Source organism: Denticeps clupeoides, chromosome 8, assembly GCF_900700375.1.
Source record: "Denticeps clupeoides chromosome 8, fDenClu1.1, whole genome shotgun sequence".
NCBI lineage: Eukaryota > Metazoa > Chordata > Actinopteri > Clupeiformes > Denticipitidae > Denticeps > Denticeps clupeoides.
In genome coordinates this window covers 3,284,203-3,309,512 of record NC_041714.1, presented here as the reverse complement: position 1 = coordinate 3,309,512, position 25,310 = coordinate 3,284,203, and the positions used below count along the sequence as shown (strand labels likewise).

Here is a 25,310-nt window from a genome sequence, read left to right as displayed (position 1 = left end):
TCTCTGCACTCATAGGGAATTCCTTAGTAAACAACAGGAACATTGTTGGGCACTTCCCCTAGTATGAAATGGACTACAAATTACAAAATAATGTACCTAAAGCCAGACAAACATGGAGAATGATCTGTAAGTATTGACTTTATTTTAGGAAGAAGTTAATAACCTACCATACTATATTGTTGACTCTAAAACCTTATTGTTCCAATAAAGTGGATTTTTTAAAGTAATATAGCTTTATGTCCCTATTATATTGATACTAAGTGATACATTCAAGTAAATGAAGGAGTAAAAAGTAACTTCTTTTTGTTTCTGAGTAACTGGCCCTACAGTGTTAAGCGACATTACAGGAAAGCAACAGGTGTAATGGTGACACATGTAAAAACACTGTGTGTGTGTGAGAATGTACCTTCTGTCCTTTAAGGCCATCTTTTCCCGGTACTCCAGGTTCCCCTGGTGTGCCCTGTAAATTGTAGGGAAAAAGAGACACATCTATCAACAGCTCCTCGGCCACATCCATCTCCCTTCCTCGACACTCCAGCAGGCCGCAGCCTTCCCAGGATTTATGAAACGCCGCTCCCCCCCACCACCACCACCACCCACCCCCCGCAGCTGAATGAAGGCAGATGCTTGTTTCAGCAAGCAGGTGCTGGGAACAGATTGGGCTCAGCCTACGTTCCTCACACATAAAGCACTCAGATCTGCTTCTATCCACTAATTATTTTTCAAATTTGATTACCGATTGTCTGTGTAACAATTGGAGACTTCGCCCCACTCGTCCTGTCCCCTCCTGCCCCTGCGTTGCTTGTCTTTATTCATTTCCTTATTTCAATTTGGCACATGCAAACAGAACGGGCAAGATGGCACGTCTGTGTCTGCGCTGAAAAGAAGAAAGCCTATCAGTCGCCTCCATAGATCCTCACCTTGTCTCCTGTAGCCCCGGGGAGCCCAATTGGGCCTGGCGGACCTTCCTTGCCCTGAAAAAAGAAAGAAAGAAAGAAAGACGTACTGTGGCCCCATCATCCCAGCAGGTGTGCTGCAGGCATTTAGACTGGAGAGCAACAGCCCACCGTTACCGCTGGAGACGAGCGATCATTAACACCTTCACTTTCTGGCCTCTCCTCGCATTTAAGAGGAAAAATAATGAAGGATTTTGTCTCTAGCAGTGACTTTATTTCAACTTCTTTTTCTTTCTTTTTTTGGGAGCAAAAAGCTTTTAAGAGAATTGCGACCAAATGCAAAATTGTATCAATGTGACCGCTGGCTGCATCATGTGCCCCATCTTTGTCCCAAAGCTGTAAAACAGGGCTACTGTAAAACAGGGCTGATATGAATGGCCCAGACCAGAGGCATTTGTTGGGTCTCCCTTATGTTCTTTGTGATGTGTTACATGACAATTTCCACACACTCAATAGAGGAGGCTTGTGTGGATTGTGTGGGGGATGGTGGAGTAACCCCCTGACAACCAAATTCATCTCCTACCCAGGACACTGGGTGTTGTGCGGGGCTGGTGGGGTGGTAACACAGGCAGGGAAAATGCATACCTCAGGACCTGGCTCTCCCGCTGGCCCCTGCAGTCCCATAATTCCCTTCACAGCAGGCACAGTAATGAAGAACAGAGAAAGAGCAGAAGAGAGAGAGAGAGAGCAAAATCATTTAAGTTTAGATTTGTTTTTCACCACAATTACACCAGGTTTATTATTGAGTCAGGCTCTGGGAAAATCAATTGCTGTTAGGCTTCAAGGGAAGGGAAGATGGCCGGAAATAAAATCTACTGAATCTCACATTGCGAACTGCCATCCGAGGGCGTGATGATATTATTTAAGGCTTGTAATCTTTAACACTGTGCTTCAGTATAGTTCATACGTACGAAACACAGAATCATTCCAACGCACTGGCAACAGCAACATTCTGAAGGTGTGAACCTTCGCTGGTCTCACAATTCGATTTGATTATGATTAGCAATGTATCGATTATCAATGCATCACATACATTTATTTACATTACTTCACATTTTGTTTTCAAATACGAGGGTTAATGTCTCATTCATACAGACGTCTGAACCAGTGAAACGTGAATCGAATGCAGCTACAAAGCACAACAAAATTGCGTATGCTTTTCAGAGGGCGTTCCGTTTCGAACATCCATGTGGGCGAGAAAAAACTCCTACCTGGAGTGCCGCTCCTACCCGGAGTGCCGCTGTACTCAGATCAGGCCGCCACAGTCACTACCGACTACATTTTAACTAGAATTTTTATGCCACCTACAGACAATCACCAAGCGCCGTCATTTTGATATAATCAGTTATGTTTTGCTCTGCAGAGCAACATTTGCAGTGGTTTGCATCCCGATGCATCGATAATTACACTAATTTCAAGAACCATAGCCAGCACCAGACAATCTGTGCATTCCAAAGATGCAATATTGTTATTGCTGATTATTACATGATTATTTATATTATTGTTGTTATTTACCTTTGTGCCCTGTGGTCCTGGAGCTCCTATTTCACCCTGGCAATGATTTAAAAAAGGTTAGGCGACATCATTGTTTTCAGCAGAATACACTGAGTAGTCCAATATGTGTAAGCATGTGTGTAAACTAAATAGTAAGGGTGTAACAATCCATCTTTCGATCCATAGATCAATTGAACATGCAACTAATGATAATATAATCTTTTACATGAGTCAACATCAATGCATGCCAGCCATGCTCCAGGAGCTAATCCTTTCACTGATGCCAAATATGCCAAAATATGTAGCTCTATATACTGTAAATCTGTTACCATGGTAATGACCACATTACCACAGAACCTCCTGGTCTGAGCACTGCAGACAGTGTACTGATTCTGCTGGACTATTTGGCATTTATATCAAAAACATGGTTGGAGGTACTTAAAGGTAAACGTGGGACATTTTTGATGTAGTGTACAATTCTTTCATAGTAAAAAGATGCAGACTGGAAATCATAATAAATCAAATGACTGGAGTTCATATATATGAACATATTGTGGTGAAATTGGTATCTTTTAGCTGTTTTCAACAAAACACATCCAACAGATCATCCAATCCATATTAGAGGATAATATTAACAATGGAAAAATGTTTGCTTGTAGTTGGCTTGGTTGAAAAAGTCTGCAAAAATACTCCTGTATGTTTACTCTTTAAATGTTTTTAAATTTATCTACATAGTATTTAAATGCCTGTGCTTACATGAATTTTCATCCAAGAAGTCAGAATTCATGAAATGGTTCCCAGCATGCCCCCGATAGTATTTTTGCTTGTTAACAGAGCCAGAAGGAGATAGGGTTCCTTTGTGACACCGTCCATGGTGAACACTATTACTGTCCTCATTTCCGTGACCTCTCTTCTGTGACAAATGTTAGGCTGCGTAAACAAGCTCAGAAATGAACAAAAGACGCTTTTACCTTTGTCTAATTATGAGCAGCTACTTTTGGCGCCAATTACCACCATGTAGCCAAGACAACAGCCACTCAGCACAGAGACGGGCAGTTGCTCATTTCAGAGAAGTAGCTTTTGCAATGGATGCAAATCCGCTAAGCGGCGCCTCGTTCTATGGTGGAACTGTGGAGAAAGGCCACTCACCTGATCTCCTTTTTGTCCCATCTGTCCCTCTTCCACCTTATGACGTAAAAAGACAAGGCTGTTAGACTGGACAGGATTTAATATGTGACTGATAAATCAAGCATTAGGCCATGTAGCTTCAACCTACAGGTCCAGAGAGGAGGCGGAGTCCTTGAGCTGTCATCACCTACAAGAGAATTAAAACACAGCGTCTACACAAACTGTGGTAATTGCGTGGTATTCTCCTCTGAACTAGGCCACCCAGCACTGAACAGTTCCATCGGAACTGGGTAGGCAAAGTAGGCAACTGAGCTGCGATTAACACTTACACTGCACACACATTGATGGTATATGATGAAGATGATTCCATAAAGTCACTTTTGGGTATTTTTGTTTTGTGGGGTACAATCCTGGAAATATATATTTCAATTGTAAAAGATTTGGGTGGAGAACACCCAAGGTTGATGTATGCTGATACCTAAAACCTTTGACAATTTACAGAGAAGGTGACTCATCTTCCTGAGGCAGTTCATCATACATAATAATAATAAATAAATCAAATATAAAAAAACATTTATTCATATTGATTATATTGCCTTAGAAGCCCAATTAATCCATTAATCTCTTCATGTTTGTTTGCGTGTGTCGAAAAAATTGACATATTCCCAGAGTCTGATTTGGTTTGATGTTGGTTAATCCAGGTCCCTTTTGTCTGGAGTCTGCAAAGTGCCTTGGAATGGCCCTGAATGTAAATTTGTTCATGACTGCATGATCACCACCAGTCTTCCATGGTCATTTGCTTTTATAGTTGCTACTTTTTAATTTTAGTGTTTGTTTCCATGCAATAGTTGTGATCTTTTTTTTTTTTTATTTTTAATTGACAGACAGGACATGATAACGTCTTTCTAAATGATCTCTTAAAATATAACCACATTGTTGCAGAATCATATTTTTTTAGAAAAAGATTGATTATGTTTTTACGGATAAATATTTAAAGGTCTCATATCATGAAAATTTCACGTTATTATTTAACACATATATATCTTGTCTATGGTCCTGCAGTGGCTAGAAATGGTGATTGGTGTAAAGAGTACTTTGGTCATTCTGCTTCGCCATTCAGAGAGTGGCAGTTCAGACGCTTTTTTTTTTTTTAGTTCTGTCACACGAGACTAAAACCAGTGGGTTCATTTGATTTCTTCTGGAAAAACACAGACACGACTTCCTGTCTGCATCATTTCCGCGAATGCCTGCTGTAATGGTCCAAAATGACGTGCGACCCATGTGACGCACTAGGGTTAAAACACGGAATTGTGGGTAGGAGAAAGAATGGAATGGAGAAGTGTGTGAGAGCAGTGCAAAGTCTGTGTCATTCATAATAAACCGTAACCACAGCCAGACCCAAAAACCCAACCGGAGTAGTGCTTCCACACCCACTCAAGGCCCCAAAGGACGAGACGTTTGTCCCCACACTCCCCAACACCAGTTTGTTACACCACTCAACTTCTATAGGCCGCTCTCCTCCTCGTCCCGCCTCTTTCCTTCGATTAGCATTTAAAGCTACAGACACCGAAATGGTGCGTCCTGGGGAAATGTCATTGTGGGGCTGGATCAAAGTGGCTGTAATTCTGCACCAAGGCTGAGTTTCATGTCAGGGGGACCTTTAATTGTAAAAAGAAAAGTCTAGATGTTTTCTTTTAAAACATAATCCTTAGTTTCACATTATATGAATTTAAGAGATTCTATGTCCGAGGGCCAATTAATGGGTCACATGACACTGTGACTAGAGTGAAAGTGAAGTGATTGTCATTGTGAAACATTGCAGCACAGCACAAATGTCTCCATCACCTTAGTGATGGACACAAATGTGTCCATCACCTTAGTGAGCAGTGGGCAGCCTCCCGGGGAGCAGTGTGTGGGGACGGCACTTTGCTCAGTGGCACCTTGGCAGTTCGGGTTTTGAACCCGCAACCTTCCAATTACGGGTCTGATTCCTTACGCTCTAGCTACCAGAAAGCAAACCCCAACAGTGCATAAAGCCGAACAAGCCATGAACTTCCACACAACCCCACCATTTCACTGCTGACAGATTTTGTAAGGATCCATGCACCACTTAAGCATGTTTAGACCTGTACCTTCACCACCCCTGTGGAAGAAAGTTCAGCGAGGCTTTAATTCAACGTGCTCCTCAGAGCTGCTGCTTTAGAGCAGGGTGGAGGGTGGTGGAGCTCCATGTGGCGTCACAGCTGGATCTCGCATGAAAGGGAGACCCCTCGCTGCCTCGTCCCTGAACATCTTCTATACTCAGATCAAAATGCTAATCCTGAACTAATGACATTTAAAGCAGGGATAACATGGAGTGACATCAAGGCCACACTGGGTAAAGTCTACAGTGGCACTGTTTGAGGAACTGGGAACCCAACTGAGAACACTACAAAACTCTATGTCCTATTCTACTATATTCATTGGCTGTGGCCAGCAGGTCTTAAAGCTTTCACAGCTATGGCAGTTCAACTAATCACAGACTTCCATGAAAGAAAGTGAAACTTTCCAAGGACATGAAAGCTTAACTCTGACCCAACTCATGAAAGCAAGATGTACCTGGTCCCTAGCACAGAAGATAAATGATCTGAGTGTTTGGTAGTGTTGTCTGCGTTGGGTCTGGCAACACTTTTTTTGTGTTTCTTATGAGTAACCATGGCTAGGAAGTTCCATGAGGACATAACACTGTGAAAATAGTGACACACGGAAACCACATTTTTGGAACATCATCTGTAAAAAATGGAATACAGTTTTTAAAAACTGTAACTGTCTTCATCATATAAAATATACAATATCAACAAATCTGTAGATTGTAGCAGAAATAAGTGAGGAAACTCATGGTCAATTTCTTAGTCTAATCATGTGGTAGGTCTCAGTCAACAAGAGCAATCCAGTAATTGCCTCTGATGGTGGCATAAATATGACTAATTTTATAAAGTCTCCCTGTCTAATTAGTAAAGGTGGTGTCACTCAGCACACTTAAGTGTTCCATTTTCATTTAATAAATGATTAAATTCTGCCCTGTTTCTTTCCATTCTGACACAACAGGCCTAATTAAACATTTGAAAACATTAATTGCAGTTGCAGTCAAATCCTCTTCTCTACTCTCAGGACTTATCAAGACCAGCAACAAATGAAATTAAGAGTTGGAGATATGGAGTAGTGACTGGGCAGAGGGGGAAAGGATATGAAATCATCACCTTTCTGAAAACAGTTTAAACATGAATCACTGGCTGCTGTAATTGCCAATTAGGTTTACAGCAGCGGAGGCCCGATCCTGTTCACAGCTTGACTTCATGAATAGCGCGGGAACTCTTGCACGGGCCACGTTGTTGCTCAGATACGTCGAAAATGAATTATTTACGCAACCTCTGCTGTCAGAGTGTAACAATGCGGCTCCTTGCATGTACTGTCAATAATTACAGAAAGCAAGGTTGTGTAATCATGCGCGTGTGGAAAAGCAATGCAGTATTCTTTAAAGGACACGCGTGTCATCAGTACTGGTGGCATCGGGAGAGAATTCTGTGACGGAGCCAGAAACAGACAGCCACTTGAGGAAGTGTTAATACCCAGAATGCATTTGCCACAGCTCAGACACCACAACCATGGGATTTGGATTGTGGTTGCATGTGGTTTGTGGTGTGACACTTGGATGAAAGCTCTGGAAACATACTCACAGGGCCAGGGGGTCCCCTGGGGCCGACTTCCCCCTGGATATGAATGAAATAAATGAATTAAATACAAAATTTACTGTGCATGCATGAACAGTTTTTTCTGATACAGTAAAAAAACAACAACAACAACAAAACAAGTTATGCATACAAAAGTGACGACAACAACAACAGCAGCAGCAGCAGCAGCAGTGACAGTGATGGCAGTTGTGCCAGAACACCTGGATCCTCCGTAGACTGAGCGCCAGGCTCTGCAGCTTCACACTGGAACTAGCATCACTTTAAAACCTGATATCAGTTTAAATCGGGAGGTGGGGGGCGGGGTCACGGGAGGTGAACCGCAGCGCAACCCCAGTGCTCCTTCTGTCACCACAGCTCCGCTTTTGGCAGGAAGGCTGAGGCAGTGGGGCTGTAGGTTCAGCATGAGCAAGCTTTTTAATGGTACATTTTCCTCTCCTGCCTCAACCGCCCCCCTCACACACACACACACACACACACACACACACACACACACACATTCTACCTTACATCCAACCACTCTATCACCTATGCATGCAAACGTGCACACACATATTTTTAGTCAGTGCAATGGGCTAAAAACCAAGCTTGAAATGAACCAGCAGGCGCATTTAGCTTCAAGTGAAGAAGTTCCGCTGCTGCACATTAAACCCCTGAAGGGAAAAAAAATGCTCGAGGACACATGACAGCGTGCGCACACACACATACACACACGTTTTTGTTTCTCCCCTTTTCTCATTCATTGACTATCTGCAAGCATAATACAACTTTGAAACCCTTTCACTTGCATTAGGACAATTAGTTCCCATCGATTAAACCTCAACGCGTTAATGGATCAAAGGGCGGAGAGAAAAGTATCAGATTGTGATTAATGGAATCACACCAGCCAAAAAAAAAAAAACATTATCGATTTGTACCCATGTGGAAACATTTAATTAGGCTGGCACCCCCCATTCCCCCCTCCCCCCCCCCCACCCACCACCTTTGCTCACATAAAAAAAAAGAAACACAAACACACGCAGCATCACGTGTTATCTGTGACATACCTTCTGTCCCTTTGTCCCATTGGCACCGTCAGAGCCAGGCAGCCCCTGTGTGTGTGTGTGGAGGAAGTGGTTAATCACCAGCATTGCTAAGGTCATCCCAAGGGCGAATGGCCCATCACAAAAAGATACGTACGGGGTCGCCGTTCTCTCCTTTCACTCCGGCCTCTCCTGGGGATCCTGTGTCGCCTGTGTCCCCCTGAGGACACACACAAACACACGTCACTTTACAAACACACACCAAACAACATGGTCCCAAACAACAAATGAGGTGTTAAATACATCTGTACGCCTTCTGGCAGAAGAAAGCCCTACGGCCCCCTCCCCAAGGACCGCTGTCACCATAACACCTTAATCATGAGACACATGCATCTGTGGAGACCGCAGTGAGAGGGAATCTCCTCTCTGCCAATAGATGGCACTTTATCACTGCAGATGAACAGCACTAATCACCGGCCTCTTCTAAATGCCTTTTTTCTGCCGGGAAGTGCGGAAGGCACAGACAACCATCAGCACATTTCAGCCATAACATTATGGCTGCTTGAATAACATTATTACGATTGTCTCGTAACAGTGATACTTGGCAGTAACAGTGATACACAACACAGCAAGTGAACGTTTAACCTTGAAGTTGACGTGTTGGAAGTATGAAAAATGGTGTAAGAATCGAGTGATTCTGACAAGGACCTGCTCAATGTTCCAGGTCTGGTGGTGAGGACCTCACAAAAATTAAAACTAGTCAAGACCACTGTTGTCTGATCCAATAGAAGAGCCGCTGTAGCTCAAATTACAGTAAGAGTTCATATTGGTTCTGACAGAACGGTGTTAGAAGACACGTATGTATGAAGTACAGGGATGCGTACCTGTCACCATTCCCGCACTGACCTGTGTCCACCTCCAAAAAAACACCTAGTGGCCAATCTAACTGAGCGCCTTCTCCTTCTCAACAATGTTATAATGTTAACAAATGTTAACAAGTGTATATACAGATGCCTACAACTCATACACGCAGCACTACCAAGATAATCTTTTATGTATTATTGTATTATTTTTTACTTTTTTCAATAGGTTTTGACCTTTATTCAATAATCACTGTGTTATACCTCACGTTTTGTGCTTATGATCATTTTAATGAGTGTCAGGCAAATGAAAGACATTTTGTTGAAAAAATCACCTAAAATTAGTTGACTAAGCAAGTACTTTCTTACACAAACAGATGATAGAACATTAGAACCATAATAAATAACTGTACCTTTACTCGAGTGGTAAACTTCAACCCAGAGGACGTATACCAGAGTAAAATTTTACCTTGTGAATCTCTGCTCAACCTCAAGTACACAGCTTTTGTACTTCGTCCACCAGTGTTTGCTACCAAACAGCTCTGACCAATTTGATGGTGTCCTGTAGTGTCTGGTACCAATACATTTGCAATAGATCCTTTAAATCCTGCAAGTTAGAGGTGGTGCCTGCATGGATCACACTTCGATTACGGCAGATCCCACAGAGGCTCGATTGCGATTTTGTTCAAGTCCTTAATCTCTTTTTCATGTTCCTTAAAACCAACTGTTATGGAGCATTATCCTTCAGAAAGAGATCACTGTCACACACGTTTCAGTGTCAAGAACCCAAGGACCCATGGTTCTACCATCCTAGAACCTCCTATCATCTACCATGTCTGTGCCTTATTCTGTGAAGTTGGCTCAGCCACATGTGAATTAGGGAACTTTGGGTGCCTATGACCCTCTAGTCTCCCTCCTTGGACCACTTTTGTGTGTTTCAGTGACATCATCGTTCATAAATGTAACTTAAGCCCTTAACACCTCAATGTCATGTAATTACTGGATTCGTGAAATGTAGTTATTTAAAAATGTGCGTCCTATCCTGCAGCTTCATGAGGTTTTAAAGGGTTTAATATAACCTGTGGCCTAGAAAGACAGCAGAATCTTTTCTTGATGATTTATCATGTAAGATCAGGCTGTCTTTCTACAAACGCTTCACATATTTGAATTAATGGTAATGATTACTCGCTAATAGTGTGATATTTGATCTTCATATAGGCTGGAGTATTTGTGTGTTTTTCCCAATTTTCAATTCTGAATGATTGATAGGCATGGTGCTGTTGACACCCAACACTGCCAGTACTGTGCACTGCAGATCGAGAGGAATCAAATGCCTCGGGGACAAATAAAAATGACACAGCGGCACGAACAGAGGCAGAGAAAAGGTGCCGAGCACAAATGGCCAGGACAGATGAATACATTTGGATCCGGGGGAAATTTAATGCCTGCATTTTCCCCAAACGCTTTTTACTTCCTATCCGTGCTCGAGACGGGCCTTCCCATTCTCCCGCCTCGGCCTGCGCCGAGGGCTGCTGCCACCTTTTCAACTCAGCCAATAACCTGTTGTTCATCACACGACGACTCGATGGAGACGGGGGCCGCTGCATCTCCCCCCGAGGGGATTCTGCACCAAGCAGATTGACTGATGCCTCTGAAGGAAGAGGCTGAAAACTATTAGCACTTTCTTCGCCGCCACCTGAATTAGAATGGATGGATAGATAAATCCATGCCTGAGCTCCCAGTGCCCGGCACCAGCTGCCTGAGAGAGACAGCACTTTAATAACCGCCATTACACTGCAGTTTGGCGTAATGAGATTAACTCACTGTGTGCGAGGGTTTTTTTTTACATTATTCCAGGAGACAGCAGAACAGCTCCTTACAATGTGACTTTTGAGTCCTTTAAAGCAGACACGGTTGAGGGAGGAATAAATATCTCTGACAGTCACTGCAGAAAGCGCTATGACTACGGCGGCGTCCAAATCTTCTCTGGTTCTGGTGCGAGGAGAAGACAGTTGCCGTTTGAACAACGGTCTTTATCATTGATAAGTGGCGTTATTTGTCTGATGTGCCGGTACCAAACCCACTCGGCGCACACAACAGAGGCGCCTGAGCAGCGACAGAGAAGGGGTCGAACCTCCGAGTCCCCCATCATGCTCTCTGTGGGGGAAGGGAATCACTTGTTTACAGGCACTGACATCCATTTACCTGCCAGCAATTAAGAGAAGATACCTCACCTCTGTCTACCTCCCATACTTCCCGTCCCTCCCGCGTCGTTCCGTCTCCTTCCCATTCCAGGCAGATACGATTCATCATTTTACTCCCGCTCCCCTTGCCCGCTCGTCGGTATTTTTTTTTAACGTGAAGAGGTTCACAGTCTGCTGGCTATGTGAGAAGCCTCGGCGCGGCGCAGCGCGGCTCACTCACTTGTACAGATGCTGCGGCTCGCGGGCAGCAAATTGGATTGTGGGACACTGAGATCCTTTTGTCTGGGCTCAATTGTGCACAAAGGCAAATGAGTCCCTGCGGAAACGCCAACGCTTGGTTCACTCAGGCTATTCTGAAATCCTTGACTGCTCACCCTGAGATGTTTTTGGGCAGAGGAATTGCAAACACTGTGTCCAAACACTGAAAAATCCTCGCGCCTTGTGTTTGGCAATAAAAGCCGCAAGGCAGATAATGATATCTGAATTATGAGAATACTGTGAAAAATACAGTGAACCCGTGAATCAAGCATGGGGATACTCAGTAAGGTGACGGACATCCGACGGTGTCGGGGACACAGCTGGGTTTCTTTGGCTTAAGGCACAGGTTCAAACCTCACCTACTACCATTGTGTCTCTGAGGAAGACACTTAACCCTGAGTTCTCCACTGGTTGTAAGTCGCTCTGGATAAGGCCGTCTGATAAATGCCATAAATGTAAAATCTAAATTCCCAACTCACAATTTGATACTTGTCTCTGAATGTTGAGTTTAACCAAGTCAGCAAAATGTGATTTCTCTACTCATTTATACCTGCCTGTATTTGTCTGCCAAAATAAGGAAATTACAGGTAAAGGACGAGTCAATTTCATGAACGTGTCTTTGAAAACCTTAAATTTGAGTGCTTTGCATATCCCTAAAGTGGTGCTGTAAACTGCACAATCCTTGCAGTCCCTGGATTGAACATGAAGGGACACTCCTGTAACAACCAATTTCTTTTTGTTGTTACAAAATAAAAACAGGACGTACGCTAGCGCTCCATCAAGTTGCTGACATAACAGTGTCTGGCACGTCTTGAAATAAATGACATAAGCAGTCATCACAACCACATAACTAATTGTCCTGAATCTGCAGACAGATCCTCAGCTGAAAAGTTATCCATCACAGGGGCCGTCCAAATATTTGCAATTCGGAAATGGGTCTCATTGTGCAGATGATGTATTTGAAGAATGTGTTGATGCATTTGTCGACAGCCAGTGTACTCAGGGGTTTGAAACGTGTCTGCAGGGCTGATATATCCTCACCCTCTGCTAAATGTGCACATTAATGCAGGGAAGCATCTGTGTATGAAAGTAAAATCCATAAATAAAACAAGTGGCGCAAATGGCAGGCACTCTGACAAAGTTTTAACATGCATTTATTAAACCATTATAGCTTTTAATTATGCCTCTGGCTGCAGTAAAACATTGACTCCTCTGTTTAAATGTCAGGTGCATTTGTCAGTGCTGGGGACAATTTCAGCTCCAGTCCCTGTTCTAGCCACTCAGTGTGTTCTAGCCACTCATTACTGTCCTTTTTCGGGTCATACTTAATAGACTGGTGTGAAGTGACAGCTGGGTCACAACGTGGCCACTTTATGTAGGGACTTGATGTGGTTGCATTATTTTAACCTGTAGCCATGGAGTCATCAAGGAACAGTACATGGCATGGATGATTACTCTTTGTAATAAATAACCACTAATTAAGCATTACCATTATTGTGAGTCCTCTTGGCCAATCAGAATGCTAAATTGGACCCTGGTGTTGTACAGTGTTCAATTTCTTTTGACAATATATTTCAAAAAACATACAATTGATTTCAGTGCACTGTAATAACAAGTCAAATGCAGCTATTTTGGCCAATGTAGAGCATATAGATTTTTATAATTTATTAATTAAAATTTGACCTTGGTGAATAATATAAATTATAACTCATATTTTTTTTTTGTGTCTATTTATGTCAATATGATTTACAAAATGTATAAATAGATATTCAATAACATCACTTAGTTGCTTAACATGTAACAAGTCACTTTCGAACTGGAATATAGAGTAAAGCCTAAATTTTAATAATCAATAAATCTGCATGCGTGTCCTTTGCTATCACTGTAATGACTACACAGAAGTCATTTTTCAGAAATGTCAGCACTATTATGCAAAGGAATACATCTTTAAATCAGTTTAGCATTGAACCACTAAAGTAGTAAACACGAGGCTGAGGAGGACACGGCTGAAATTGATTCTCTGTGACCTAAAGCTTCACCGGGGAGAAGAATGAATATGTCGCGTGGGGGAAGAATGCGCAGGGCGAAGAGTAACCCGTTTTATATATGTATGTATATTATATCATGCATCAAGTGAGCTACAACACCCCAGGGTTCCATGAAAATGATGGCAGATCTTTTGCAAAAGCACTGTACATAATTACCATCTGCCACTGCCGCGTCTGAGGGTAAGCGAGACTGTGGTGTGTGTGTGTGTGTGTGTGTGTGAATATCATTCGTGCATCTGTTTCACATGCACAGTAGAGAGAGACCGTGTTTGACGGAGTCCAGCCAATCGGTGGGATAAGGGAGTGTCCTTCTCGTCTCCCGTCCCCAGAAATGTCACTCATGGGTAGGACAGGACGGTTGGCCGAGCCTGCCTGCCAGCTTGCCGGCTGAAGCTTTTCAGAAATGTTTGTCCCGGGTCGCTGTCTGTTAGGCAAGGTGAACGTGCGTGTAATCAGACTCGGTTTACGTATTCGCCAAGCTTGCCCACATGGACAGCGCAGCCCAATGTACCAATCCCCCCTCGAGGGGGCAGGTCCTGTCAAATCTCATGTTCATAAAAAAAGAAAATGAGTGCTGAGTGACTTGCTCTGTTTTGAACGTGGGTCCTCACCTTCATTCCTGCTCCTCCGGCAGTTCCAGGAAGACCCTGCAAAGTGAAATAAACTCAAAATTACCAACATTAGCCAGAAACCCCTCAAAACTCAATGTGACATTGAGACTGACTGTAAGCAAAGTGTGTGCAGCTTGCTCTGTGTGATGGATGCTGGACGCCACATACTCCTGTCGATGGTCACTGACAAACCAAGCGCAGTGACAGGCTCCTCTGTGGGACACCGTCAGCACGTCCTTGAAAAAGGTCGATTGCCCCAACCGCGCTGGTAAATACGCAGCCAGGTAGGACCAACTCTCCAGCAAATGGTGGGAGAGGGATTTTAAAAGGAAATAAAATAAAAATAACGAACCCCTACTGCACTGGCCTTCCCACAATGCACCTCAGAGAGACAGGTGACTCATGAAATGCCAGCTCCTGGGGACAGCGGCACCGCCGGCACATGGCACGGGTATTATCAGGACAGTGCCATTTACAAATGTCACCCTCCTCCGCCGCCGCCACAGCCAGCTCTCCCACAACTTTATGAGTTATTACGGCGGCAGACAACACCCCGAGTCATATAGGAGGAGCGAATTGGTCAGCCGCTGGATCGTGGCGCAGATATCTGCACTATTGGAACCTGGTTGGTTTTTTTTTTGCAGAGATCCTGCGCTTTCATGAATCATCATGGAAAAAAACAGGAGGCAGAAGGCCTCTAAATAAAAAAAAAAAAGAATAAGAATGGCAGCACGTGGAGATAACTGATAACCTGATGTTTGAAGGTTTTTTTGGTAGCCTAGTTACCCGAGTCAGATGATGATCATAGGTAAGAATGTAAACACTGCCAAACACTGACTTATTATCAGATTATGCATCCTACCTCATGGGAGATCAATATGTGCCCTTAGGGTTAAAGCAAAACATGTGGCTATATTCAACTGACAGCATACATTGTACATTTCTTTTATTATTGCTTTACTATTATATGTACATTGTGGTTTTATTTAATGTCTTCCTGGTAAGTGCAAACTTGCATGTCTAATAATAAACTGACTCTTAAGTACTTTGGAATCCGGCTGGGATGCGACAAGCCGGCGCCCTGAAGTCTGGGGTGGGGTTAATGCGCTCAACTCTCTCCCTCCATTGATTGCTGAACGACGATATTTCAGGCAGTCAAACAGGCCTTTTGGGCTGAATCGTAATGCACATCAATAACATCTATGCATGGGAGCCTTTATAATAGTACCCCCCCCCCCCCAGACGGGTTGCATAATAAAACGAAAGAAAGTCATTTAATTTGCGTGGAATACAATGGTTGATAGATGAGCGTGGCAAATCAATATAAAGCCACAAATTCCCCAATCAGCTCCTGTATGCATGGAGGCGCTCTAATCACTATGCAGCTATCTGCATAATAACACCAGCTGTAATAGAATTACACAGCAAGGGCTCACATTGCATATTAGACGAGGATTACCATTAGATTTCCTATAGGCTCTGGTACCTGCTTGCGAAGAGCTCGCTGCGCCTCAGACGCGAGACAAATGTCGATTCGCAGCATGCCCAAAATGATCTGGGCTAAAACGTGCAACAGCGGGTGTGTCTATCTGTTTATTTTTAAGTGATGAGTTTGACATGGTAATTGCTGCTGGGAGTATATGGTTCGGAAGCTCGGCAGGGAAGATAAACGCTGTTTTCTCTGAGACATACAGATTGAAACCTATGTCGGTATGGGAGAGATCAATGTTCTGGAGTCTGGGACTTGCCTGTTGTCCAGGTTTTCCAGGCTCTCCTGACTTTCCTCGACGACCCTAATGGAAAAACAATGACAGAGAGAGAGAAAGAAATATGCATGAATACATGTGGAGTAAAATATACATAATATATATATATATATATATACACACACATATTAACACACAGCATAATCAGCAGAGTTCAATTAACACTACACAGTGTTTATAAAATCCACACCAAAGTCAGTGTTAAATTTAAACATTTTCAGTGTGAAAAACTGAGTTTAGTGTTAAATGTCAGTGACTCCGCCCCTCCCCAGGTGACAAGCTCATATGGGTGGTCCATATCAATTCCACCTTATTAAAAGTGAAGTGAACCCAAGTCTTATTAGGAGCAAGAGTTGCCCCTGACTTACCCAAAGTCATGAAAATGACGCAGTCCAACAAAGGGTGGTAGTAGCCTAGCGGGTAACACACTCGCCTATGAACCAGAAGACCCAGGTTCAAACCCCACTTACTACCATTGTGTCCCTGAGCAAGACACTTAACCCTAAATTGCTCGAAGGGGGACTGTCCTTGTAACTACTGTCGCTCTGGATAAGTGCGTCTGATAAATGCTGTAAATGTAAATGTACATGTAAACATGGACCTTTCTGGCTGTGCATAGCGGTCACATGAAGAATTTACATAAATAATCTGTATCTTGGAGAGGATAAACTCTTTTTAACTATTTCTGACACCCACAAGAGTAACGCTTAATGATGTTTTTAATAAAGGGAGTGGCTCACAGCGATGATTGACAGCTCACACCCACTGCTTCCTGATTCTGGATGATGTAAACCGCCTCCTGTCTTATATAGTGCTGGGAAAATGCTGACCGTTAATGGATCAATGGAGACAAGAAGGGGGGAGAAGTAACAACAGGTTCACACAAGTGTGGCTGGCCAAAGGAACGAGGTAGAAAAAACGAACGCTGCCGGCAATTAGGGCCCGACAGCTCCTCTTGTCGCAGTAGCTAATTTACTTTTAATTAACAGCAAGAAAACAACTTAATTGCTGAGCCCTGTGTGGTGCACTAGTCTTTCTTTACCCCTCCGGTTTATCGCCTCCCATCCAGCTGTGTGTGTCCCTGGCCCCATCATTCAAAAGAAGAGCTCAGGGACAAACCCGACCCCGGCCACCAGACACAGCGCTACTGCTCATATTCAAGTATACATGGGAAAAAAAATCCTAACGATCTTCTCAACCTATAGACAGACGATCCTGAAGTGTTTCTTCAGCATGAATGCGGTCTATTCATGACTTTTTTTCATCTGGAAGCAGCTTGATAGCATAACTATGTGACAAATCAGCAGGGATTGCGTGAGTCGGACTGTCGTGGAGAAAATATCGCTTTTGAGTCCGCCGGTGGAATGCGGCTTTCGAATGCCGTGCTTTAATTCCCAAAGAATTTCGAATATTCTGCTGTACAAACAGTGCATGCCGCTGCCTACAATGCGAACGCCGCTGCTTTTAAGTGCTTGTCCATTAGTGTGTGTGTGTGTGTGTGTGTGTGTTTGGCTGGTATAAAGTCTCTCAGTAGATCACTGGTCACGGCTGGATGAAAGAGTGGCAGCGAATCAAAAGGCCTCTTCCCTGTCCTCTGACATTCCATTTACATACACTTTGATTATGTGGGGGGGTTTGATTTTGTGGCTTGCGCTTTCACCCCCAAAACAACAAGAGCTCGCCTGAAAACAACGACAACAAAAAAACCTGCACTTTTAATAATCTGACTGGGTCGTGTACACACGTGTGTATTTGTGTGTGCGCCTGGGTGCCACAGGAGGTAAATATTACCCTAAATGATGAGACAATGGGAGCAGGGTGTGTCTCTTTGTTGGGACTCTGGTGCGTTGCAGTGCTCCTGCCATTTTTTGGGGCAGTGGTGGCCTAGCGGTTAAGGAAGCGACCCCGTAATCAGAAGGTTGCTGGTTCGATTCCCGATCCGCCAAGGTGCCACTGAGGTGCCACTGAGCAAAGCACCGTCCCCACACACTGCTCCCCGGGCACCTGTCATGGCTGCCCACTGCTCACTCAGGGTGATGGGTTAAATGCAGAGGACAAATTTCACTGTGTGCATCATGTGCTGTGTATCACATGTGACAATCACTTCACTTTAAAACTTTTATTTGAAGATCAGCCCACTCGCGTTCTTTTTTTATTAACATTTCCGTACAGCAAACATGCTTCTGACTAGCAAGCCACCAAGCTTTTAAAGGTGCCTCTCCCCTTCACCCCCACTCACCATTTCCTAACATTAGCCTGATACAGCCGGATTGTCATAGAAACAATTGCAATACTTTCAATTATTTTAAAATCATTATCATTTATGGGTTCACCAGAACAATACTTGGGGTACAAAAGATATGGCAAAGCGAACAAATGGCTGCAGGACAAGAAATAATCAAAGAGGGGTTTTACCACCAAAAAGCAGTAATGAAGGTGTAATCAAAGCCTCCTTCATATTAGAGTGATTGGGATGTCTGTTCTGTCTTAAGCCCCGGCACCTACCTGAGCTCCCTCAACTTCAGAGAGAAAAAAGGCAGTGTCTGTCGAGATTAGGTCATTTAACTAATGAATATTTCATAAGCTATTATTCCAAACAAGCAATGCATTATGCATTTTTGAATTATCACTCCTTTCTCTGCCCTTAAAAATCTTTGTCCTCCTTGTTCCTCATCGCATACAGATTTCTTCCGAGGTGTTGAGTCATTAAAAAACATTGTCCAAGCAACACTGTTAGCTGCTGATTTACACGCTTTTATACAAGATTTCTCTTAATCATGTGAAAAAGATTTGATGGAATCCCACATTAGAAATAATGATAATACTACTACTAATAAAGCACATTTAACCCCAAAATACCCCAAGCAGCTGTCTCATTACAGAGACAAATAACCTTTAATTTATACGTTCATTTCAGAGAAAGGTTTGGGGAAAAGACAAAATATGTACTCTAGCTTAACATCAGAGAAATGCGGCTGAACGAAGTATTAATTAGACGTCTGACTTCATTTGAACTACTCAGGCTTGTGTGGAAATCCAGTGCCAGAGACCACAGCAACAGACTTCAAAACGCTTGCCAATATTTGAGTGGCGCTTTACAGTAAACGGGGGATAAAATCTGCTGTGCGTCCCTCAGACGGATAGAAACACATGGCTGGAAGCGATGGAGTAACAGTCTGAAATGAACAATAAAACAGAGTGGTGTACACGGTAAACAATAAAGGGGATGCAAATGATTTTACTATTGCGCTATGCGACAAACACAGGTTTATGAAGACGTTAGTCCACATCTCCATCCCTTAACCGGTCTTGCGCTATAAACAACCCCATCATGGGCTCACTAACTACACATCCCTTTCCCACCTCACAGGAAAAAAAATCATTGGATTTACTTAATTGAATAATGGACATTGGTTCCACATGATTCATTTGGTTTAGGAGGTCCTAATTGCTTTGCATTATTACAAACCAGACATATTAAGTTAGTTCGACTTGATTTTTTAAGTAACATATGATTTTTTTAAGTTTATCAAACGTAGTTTGAGTTGAAGTTGATGATGAGATTTACGAAACAACATTGGTGTGTGAGAGATCTGCAGGGTGGAAGGCAACATCAATAGTCTGAAATACCAAGAAATCTTAGCTACCTTTTATATTCCCAACCATAAAAGAGGCCAAATTCTGCAGCAGGACGGTGCTCCATCACATACTTCCATCTCCACATCAAAGTTCCTCAAGGCGAAGATCAAGATGCTCCAAGATTGGCCAGCCCAGTCACCAGACATGAACATCAGTGAGCATGTGTGGGGTAGGATGAAAGAGGAAGCATGGAAGACGAAACAAAGAATATTGATGAACTCTGGGAGGCATGCAAGACTGCTTTATTGGCTATTCCTGATGACTTCATCAATAAATTGTATGAATCCTTGCCAGACCGCATGGATGCAGTCCTTCAAGCTCATGGAAGACATACAAGATATAACATTTTGATCTCACAGCAACACTACTCAATTTGCTGACATATTTTTGTATTTGCAGTAAATTTGTTCAATTTCTGTATAGACGACAAAACTTTTGTCTTGGCAAAATTTGACCTTTCTGTCTTGAATAAATGAGATTTTTTTTCAGTGAAACTAATTCATTTCAATGCACCAATTGATTAATGAAAAGTCAGGTTAATAGCTGGAGTTTCTGCAAAATCGATAAGCGACAAGACTTTTGTCACGACCGTACTCCTCCAAGTTGATGCCGTTGGTTACAACAAAACAGTTTGTCAGGGTGTACATCCTGCAGACCGCTAATAGCTGCGTACAGTACGGAATGTACACTCTTATCATGAACACCAAGGTGAATCCCTGTGGTAAATAAAAAGGTCTGCATCTCAAAGTCCCAAACTGTCCACCAGCGGTGAACAGTAGCTAGAGACACGAAAGCAGCAAGAGTAAGCCTGTGTAGCTGAATGGCTCTATATTCCCGCTGGGTAGTTCACTGAAGTTTAATGTTGTCCAGTTTATTGTCCAGGGAATAGATGTTAGACTGGCTGGCTAGTTTGTAATTGAATTCTAAATGAAACACATAATTTTCTTTTAACTGTGATGTGTTTTGTTGACTATGTGTTTTGTGATGTGTTTTGTTGTCAGTGCACAAAAATGGCTTATCATAACCTAGTTCACAGCCAAGACACAAATTCTTGATCCACAACATCAAAACTGCATGTCTAATGTTGAGTGGGTCGTCATTTTGTAGGTCAGACCCATCAAGATACAGGGAACTTTTTCAGCCTTACGTGCTGGGGATGATTGCTAGTGTAAAGTCACATACATAAATCAAGTATATCAATAAATAGATGAAACAAGCAAGGACAAACAATCTTTAATAGTGTTTGTGCATGTGACATGCTGATGGGTGTCTGTTTCAATCATTTAGACGTGTGTGTGAAGCAGTCAATCATTGGGCTCCTCCCACTATAATCTCTGCTCACAAAAACATAATTCAAGATTGTGTTCCGAGCGACAGGCTATAATTAAACACCAACAAAAAGGGTAGCTAGTTTCTCAAAGGTGATTCTTTATTGTTTTATCCATTAATGTAAATCCTGGACATTTTAAATCGTACACTAGCAAATAAGCCCCACACTTAGTGCCCACACAAATAGTGCCCATGGACCACCCTAGACGGAATATGGTGGGTATCTGGTCCCAAGATGTAAGTGGCAAGGTGGTGCCTCCATTGACAATTTTTATTACTAGACTGGATTGAGACTGGATTAAGAAAACCGACTGCAAAGCATTTTTAAATTTCCTCAGTCGGTTTCCTTAAATTGATATATATTTCCTTAAATATATATATATATAAATAAACATTTTGAGTGGATGTAGATAGTTTGGAGGCCAAATCAACCCCTGTCATCTCCTCCAACCACCCATAAACCATCAGTGGAATCCAAAATGTTCAAGTAGGTGGTATGTGACTTAAGTTTACCAGTTGGATTTTACTTGAACACTTTTGAATGGTACTTCACAGCATACAAGGAACACAAGGCATTTTGATTTGAAGACATTTCTAACATTTATCAGATGCCTTTATCCAGAGCAACTTACAATCAGTAGTAACAAGGACAGTCCCCCTGGAGACACTCAGGGTTAAGTGTCTTGCTAAGCGACACACTGATAGTAAGTGGGGTTTTCTGGTTCATAATCAGCTGTGTTACCCACTGGGGTGAATTACTACCACCCTACAAGACACTCTAACCCAATCAACAATGAAGCAAACCATTGATAATTCAAGCAAAAGAAATTATATAACAAGTGTGTGATGGACTCCCCAGTCCAGAGAGAATGACCTCCATTGCACCTCTCACCCCCTCCCCTCCCCCCAGAACTCGGCTGTTCTAGAAACAGAAGACCAGGAAAGCCTCGGGATCAGGCAGTGTATCCCTCCTGCCTTAAAACCTGTGCTGATCAGCTGGCTCAATTCATCACCGGCATCTTCAACAGATCCCCGGAGCTGTGTGATGGAGCTGTTCTCTCCTGCTTCAAACGCTCCACCGTGTGTGTCCTCTGCTTTTAACCATCACCCTTGGTGAGCAATGAGCAGCCAGGGAGCAGTGTGTAGGGCTCAGTGGCACCTCAGTAGCACCTTGGCATATCGGGATTCGAACCAGCAGCCTTATGATTACGGGTCCATTTCCTTACCCACTAGGCCCCATTCCGGTTCCAAGAAATCCACTATCATAGTACTGAATTACTTCAGAACAGTCATGATCTGTGGTCATGAAATTTGAAAGACTGCTTTTAGCTCATCTGAAGGACATTACAGGACACCAGTTGGACCTCCTGCAGTTTGTCTACATTGGAAGATGCAGTGAATATGGGGCTGATTTAAATCCTGCAACACCTTGACCGTCCAGGATCCTGTTTATGGGCTTTTAAAGTGTCACCTGCTACTTTTCTGTCGATCACCAGCTTCCTTCCTTCAGACAGGAAGCAGCAAGTAAGGCTGGGGGAGACCACTTCCAGAACACAGTCCCTCAGTACTGGTGCCCCTTAAGGATGTGTCCTACCCCCACTGATCTTCTCCCTCTACACAAACGCCTGCACCTCCAGAAACTCGGCTGTTAAACTCCTGAACTTTGCAGATGACACCACCATCATTGGACTCAGGATGGTGATGAATCTGCATACAGACAGGAAGTTTAGTGGCTGGTGCTCTGATTCTGGTAAATGTATAAAAAAAAAACACCAAGGTGTTTATTCAAGTTTGAGGAGGTAAGGTGAGATTTGAAGGCAAGAAAAGATAAAAAAAAAAAGTCCACATTACAGATGTTTTGTGATACAGTGGTGAAGGGCAGCATGCCCAAGGGCTCTAAATCCCATTGTAGTCAAGTGAGGAGAAGGTATGGTGAGATTGATGAAGGTGGTGCATCTAAGGGTACTGGAGGGTGTGCAGATGTGAAAGAGATGAAAAGGATGCGAAGATGGCAGGTTATGAAGCATCTTGAAAGTGAGAAGCAGCATCTTGAAATCGATACGGAATTTAAGAGGGAGACGCTGTGGAGTTGCTATAGGAATGTTCAGAGGATGGACGTGTGGCGGTGACCCAGGCAGCTGAATTTTGAACCAGCTGAAGGATAAAGGAGGAGTTTCTGAGGAAGATGAGACGGGTTATTGATGTATGTAACATAACCAGAACACGAAGACAGTGCTGTGATATTTTTTTTTTTAGATTAGTACAGTAAAGTATAAGGAAATGAATAAAGTAAATGAAATTGCTGAGTTGGATAAGGACCATATATCAGTACCAAATATCAGTATGTCCTGTTTTCCTGATTTTGCTATCATGTCAAACGCTGCAAAATCACAAATTTAATGCATATTATTGTGAAGCCTCATATTTCCATTCCTTGTGCATAATTTTCACAAAAATGAGCCAAAAAACACAGCTGTTCTACCACACCTGTTGGTGGCAGTGTTTCCCAGGCCAGACAACATTGCAGTCACGTTGGTTGAGCGAGGAATGCGATTCATCTGCCTATCAATATTGTTCTTCTCACTCATTTACTGTCTTACCAAATTGATCCTGTTTTTTGAGAAAACACACCACACAATCTGTCATATAATCGCAACTTTCACCCCAAAAATGATGAAATCTTTGTGGGGTTGCTTCTATATGTACAGGCTCAGGGAGCATTCCAAATGGTACATTTCAATAAATGCATGCTCACTATCTTTCCACATTTCTAAATACGGCTGTTGAGAATCTGCCTTTGTGGTCCGAGGTGCTATTGTTGTGCCGGTTGCAAAGGCTGGCGAGCGGGCTGACAGAAATGGGGTGTAGAGATATTTTCTTTCAACAGACCGTGTGGTGCTTCCCCATGCAGTGGCAACTCATGACATGATTGAAGGCCTATCGTTTTTTTGGAATTGACAGCGGGATGAGATCGCTGCAGAGCTCCAGCAGCCCCCCCCTCTCCACAGACGCAGAGGCCAATCTCGGTTGCTATGCAACGCTGGGTGTCCTATAAATTTGACAACATCCGCACTCTTGATTATTATTTGAGCACTGTGGTGCGAAGCCCACCTTCAGGTCATTGCAGTAGATTAGAGTTGAAAAGGCAGCTGGAAAGGCTGTGTGTGTGTGTGTGTGTGTGTGTGTGTGTGTGAGAGAGAGCATGATAAAAATGTTGAATGTGTCCAGTAGGAAAATATCTTGTGTGATAAAAGTGGGCCTTCAGCACATTAGCACTTTGTAGCGTGATGGCATTAACAGCACTAAATCAGGCAAAAGCTGTCCCTAGGCAACCAAAGTGGACGTGGCTTCTCCAGTGGCTCCGCCACGTGTCTTTCGTTCCCAAGACGCGAGCCACGCCGGGTCCCGCAGCACGCGCCGGCTCAGGGTGAGCTAAAACGGGCGCCTAGGCACACCTCGGCGCCGGCGTTCCCTCCGAGGCAGCACAAAGCAAATAAACAGAGTGGAGCGGCACCTTCAGAGGCAACGCCGCCACGTTGTAATCCCGAGCCGAAATGTCAACAGTTTGGCTCAAACAGCGGATTTCCGTCATCGCGGGAACGCCGAGGGCTGGATGGGGGCAGCGAGGGTTTGGGGAGGCTGGTGACTTGGGGACGGTTTAGTGACATAAGTGCAAATAAAGCGCTTCACAGGCCCACATAAGCCAGCAAACTGTCAGGAGGGGTCACCTGATAAACCAGGAGAGCTCTGTGTATTACCGAGGCCGTTAAAATCCCTTTAATTCGCACACACATACACGGAAAAAAGGTAGAACAGAATTAACACACGACTTTTGACAGCAGCCTACTGCGCGTTTTACTGCACGTGTCTAATAAGCAGTGAAGCTGTGGAAAAAGATTGTCTCTAAGACGGCTTACAATCCACATAAATGGGATTCTGAATCCATGTAGAAAATCCATGTAATTAAGCAACATGCCACTAGCTCTCCTTTCAGAAATGCAGTAAGATGAGATGTCTGCAGTCATTCTTCTAGCGAAACGTAACCACTGGTTTCCAGATGCACATGAACGTAAAATGTACACTACCGAGCAGACCCACTGCTCTGTCCTACTCTCATTTTACTTCAGAACCTACACTTACAGTGTGTGCTGTTACACTGCACTTCAAAAACCTCTGAAGAAAGTTTTGAAACAGCAGCATTTACTTGCGTAATTAGTGAAGTTGTGGTCACTGTTAGGACGGTCTTACTGTCACAGCAAGAATGTAG

At 43.3% G+C, this 25,310-nt stretch overlaps 1 protein-coding gene across 5 annotated transcripts in view; it reads right to left on the bottom strand.

Moving 5' to 3' along the window:
* The window catches only part of LOC114795692 (collagen alpha-1(XIX) chain), a 118,987-nt gene that overhangs the window by 39,051 nt on the left and 54,626 nt on the right, over window positions 1–25,310 (bottom strand). For all 5 annotated transcript variants that reach the window (XM_028989256.1, XM_028989260.1, XM_028989257.1 and 2 more), the window contains 11 exons: window positions 16,058–16,102; window positions 14,310–14,345; window positions 8,486–8,548; window positions 8,353–8,397; window positions 7,295–7,327; window positions 3,727–3,765; window positions 3,600–3,635; window positions 2,472–2,507; window positions 1,542–1,586; window positions 921–974; window positions 407–460 (listed from right to left, as the gene is read on the bottom strand). In XM_028989256.1, coding sequence (XP_028845089.1) covers window positions 407–460; window positions 921–974; window positions 1,542–1,586; window positions 2,472–2,507; window positions 3,600–3,635; window positions 3,727–3,765; window positions 7,295–7,327; window positions 8,353–8,397; window positions 8,486–8,548; window positions 14,310–14,345; window positions 16,058–16,102 — 486 coding nt within the window. The remainder of the gene's footprint in view (window positions 1–406; window positions 461–920; window positions 975–1,541; window positions 1,587–2,471; window positions 2,508–3,599; window positions 3,636–3,726; window positions 3,766–7,294; window positions 7,328–8,352; window positions 8,398–8,485; window positions 8,549–14,309; window positions 14,346–16,057; window positions 16,103–25,310) is intronic.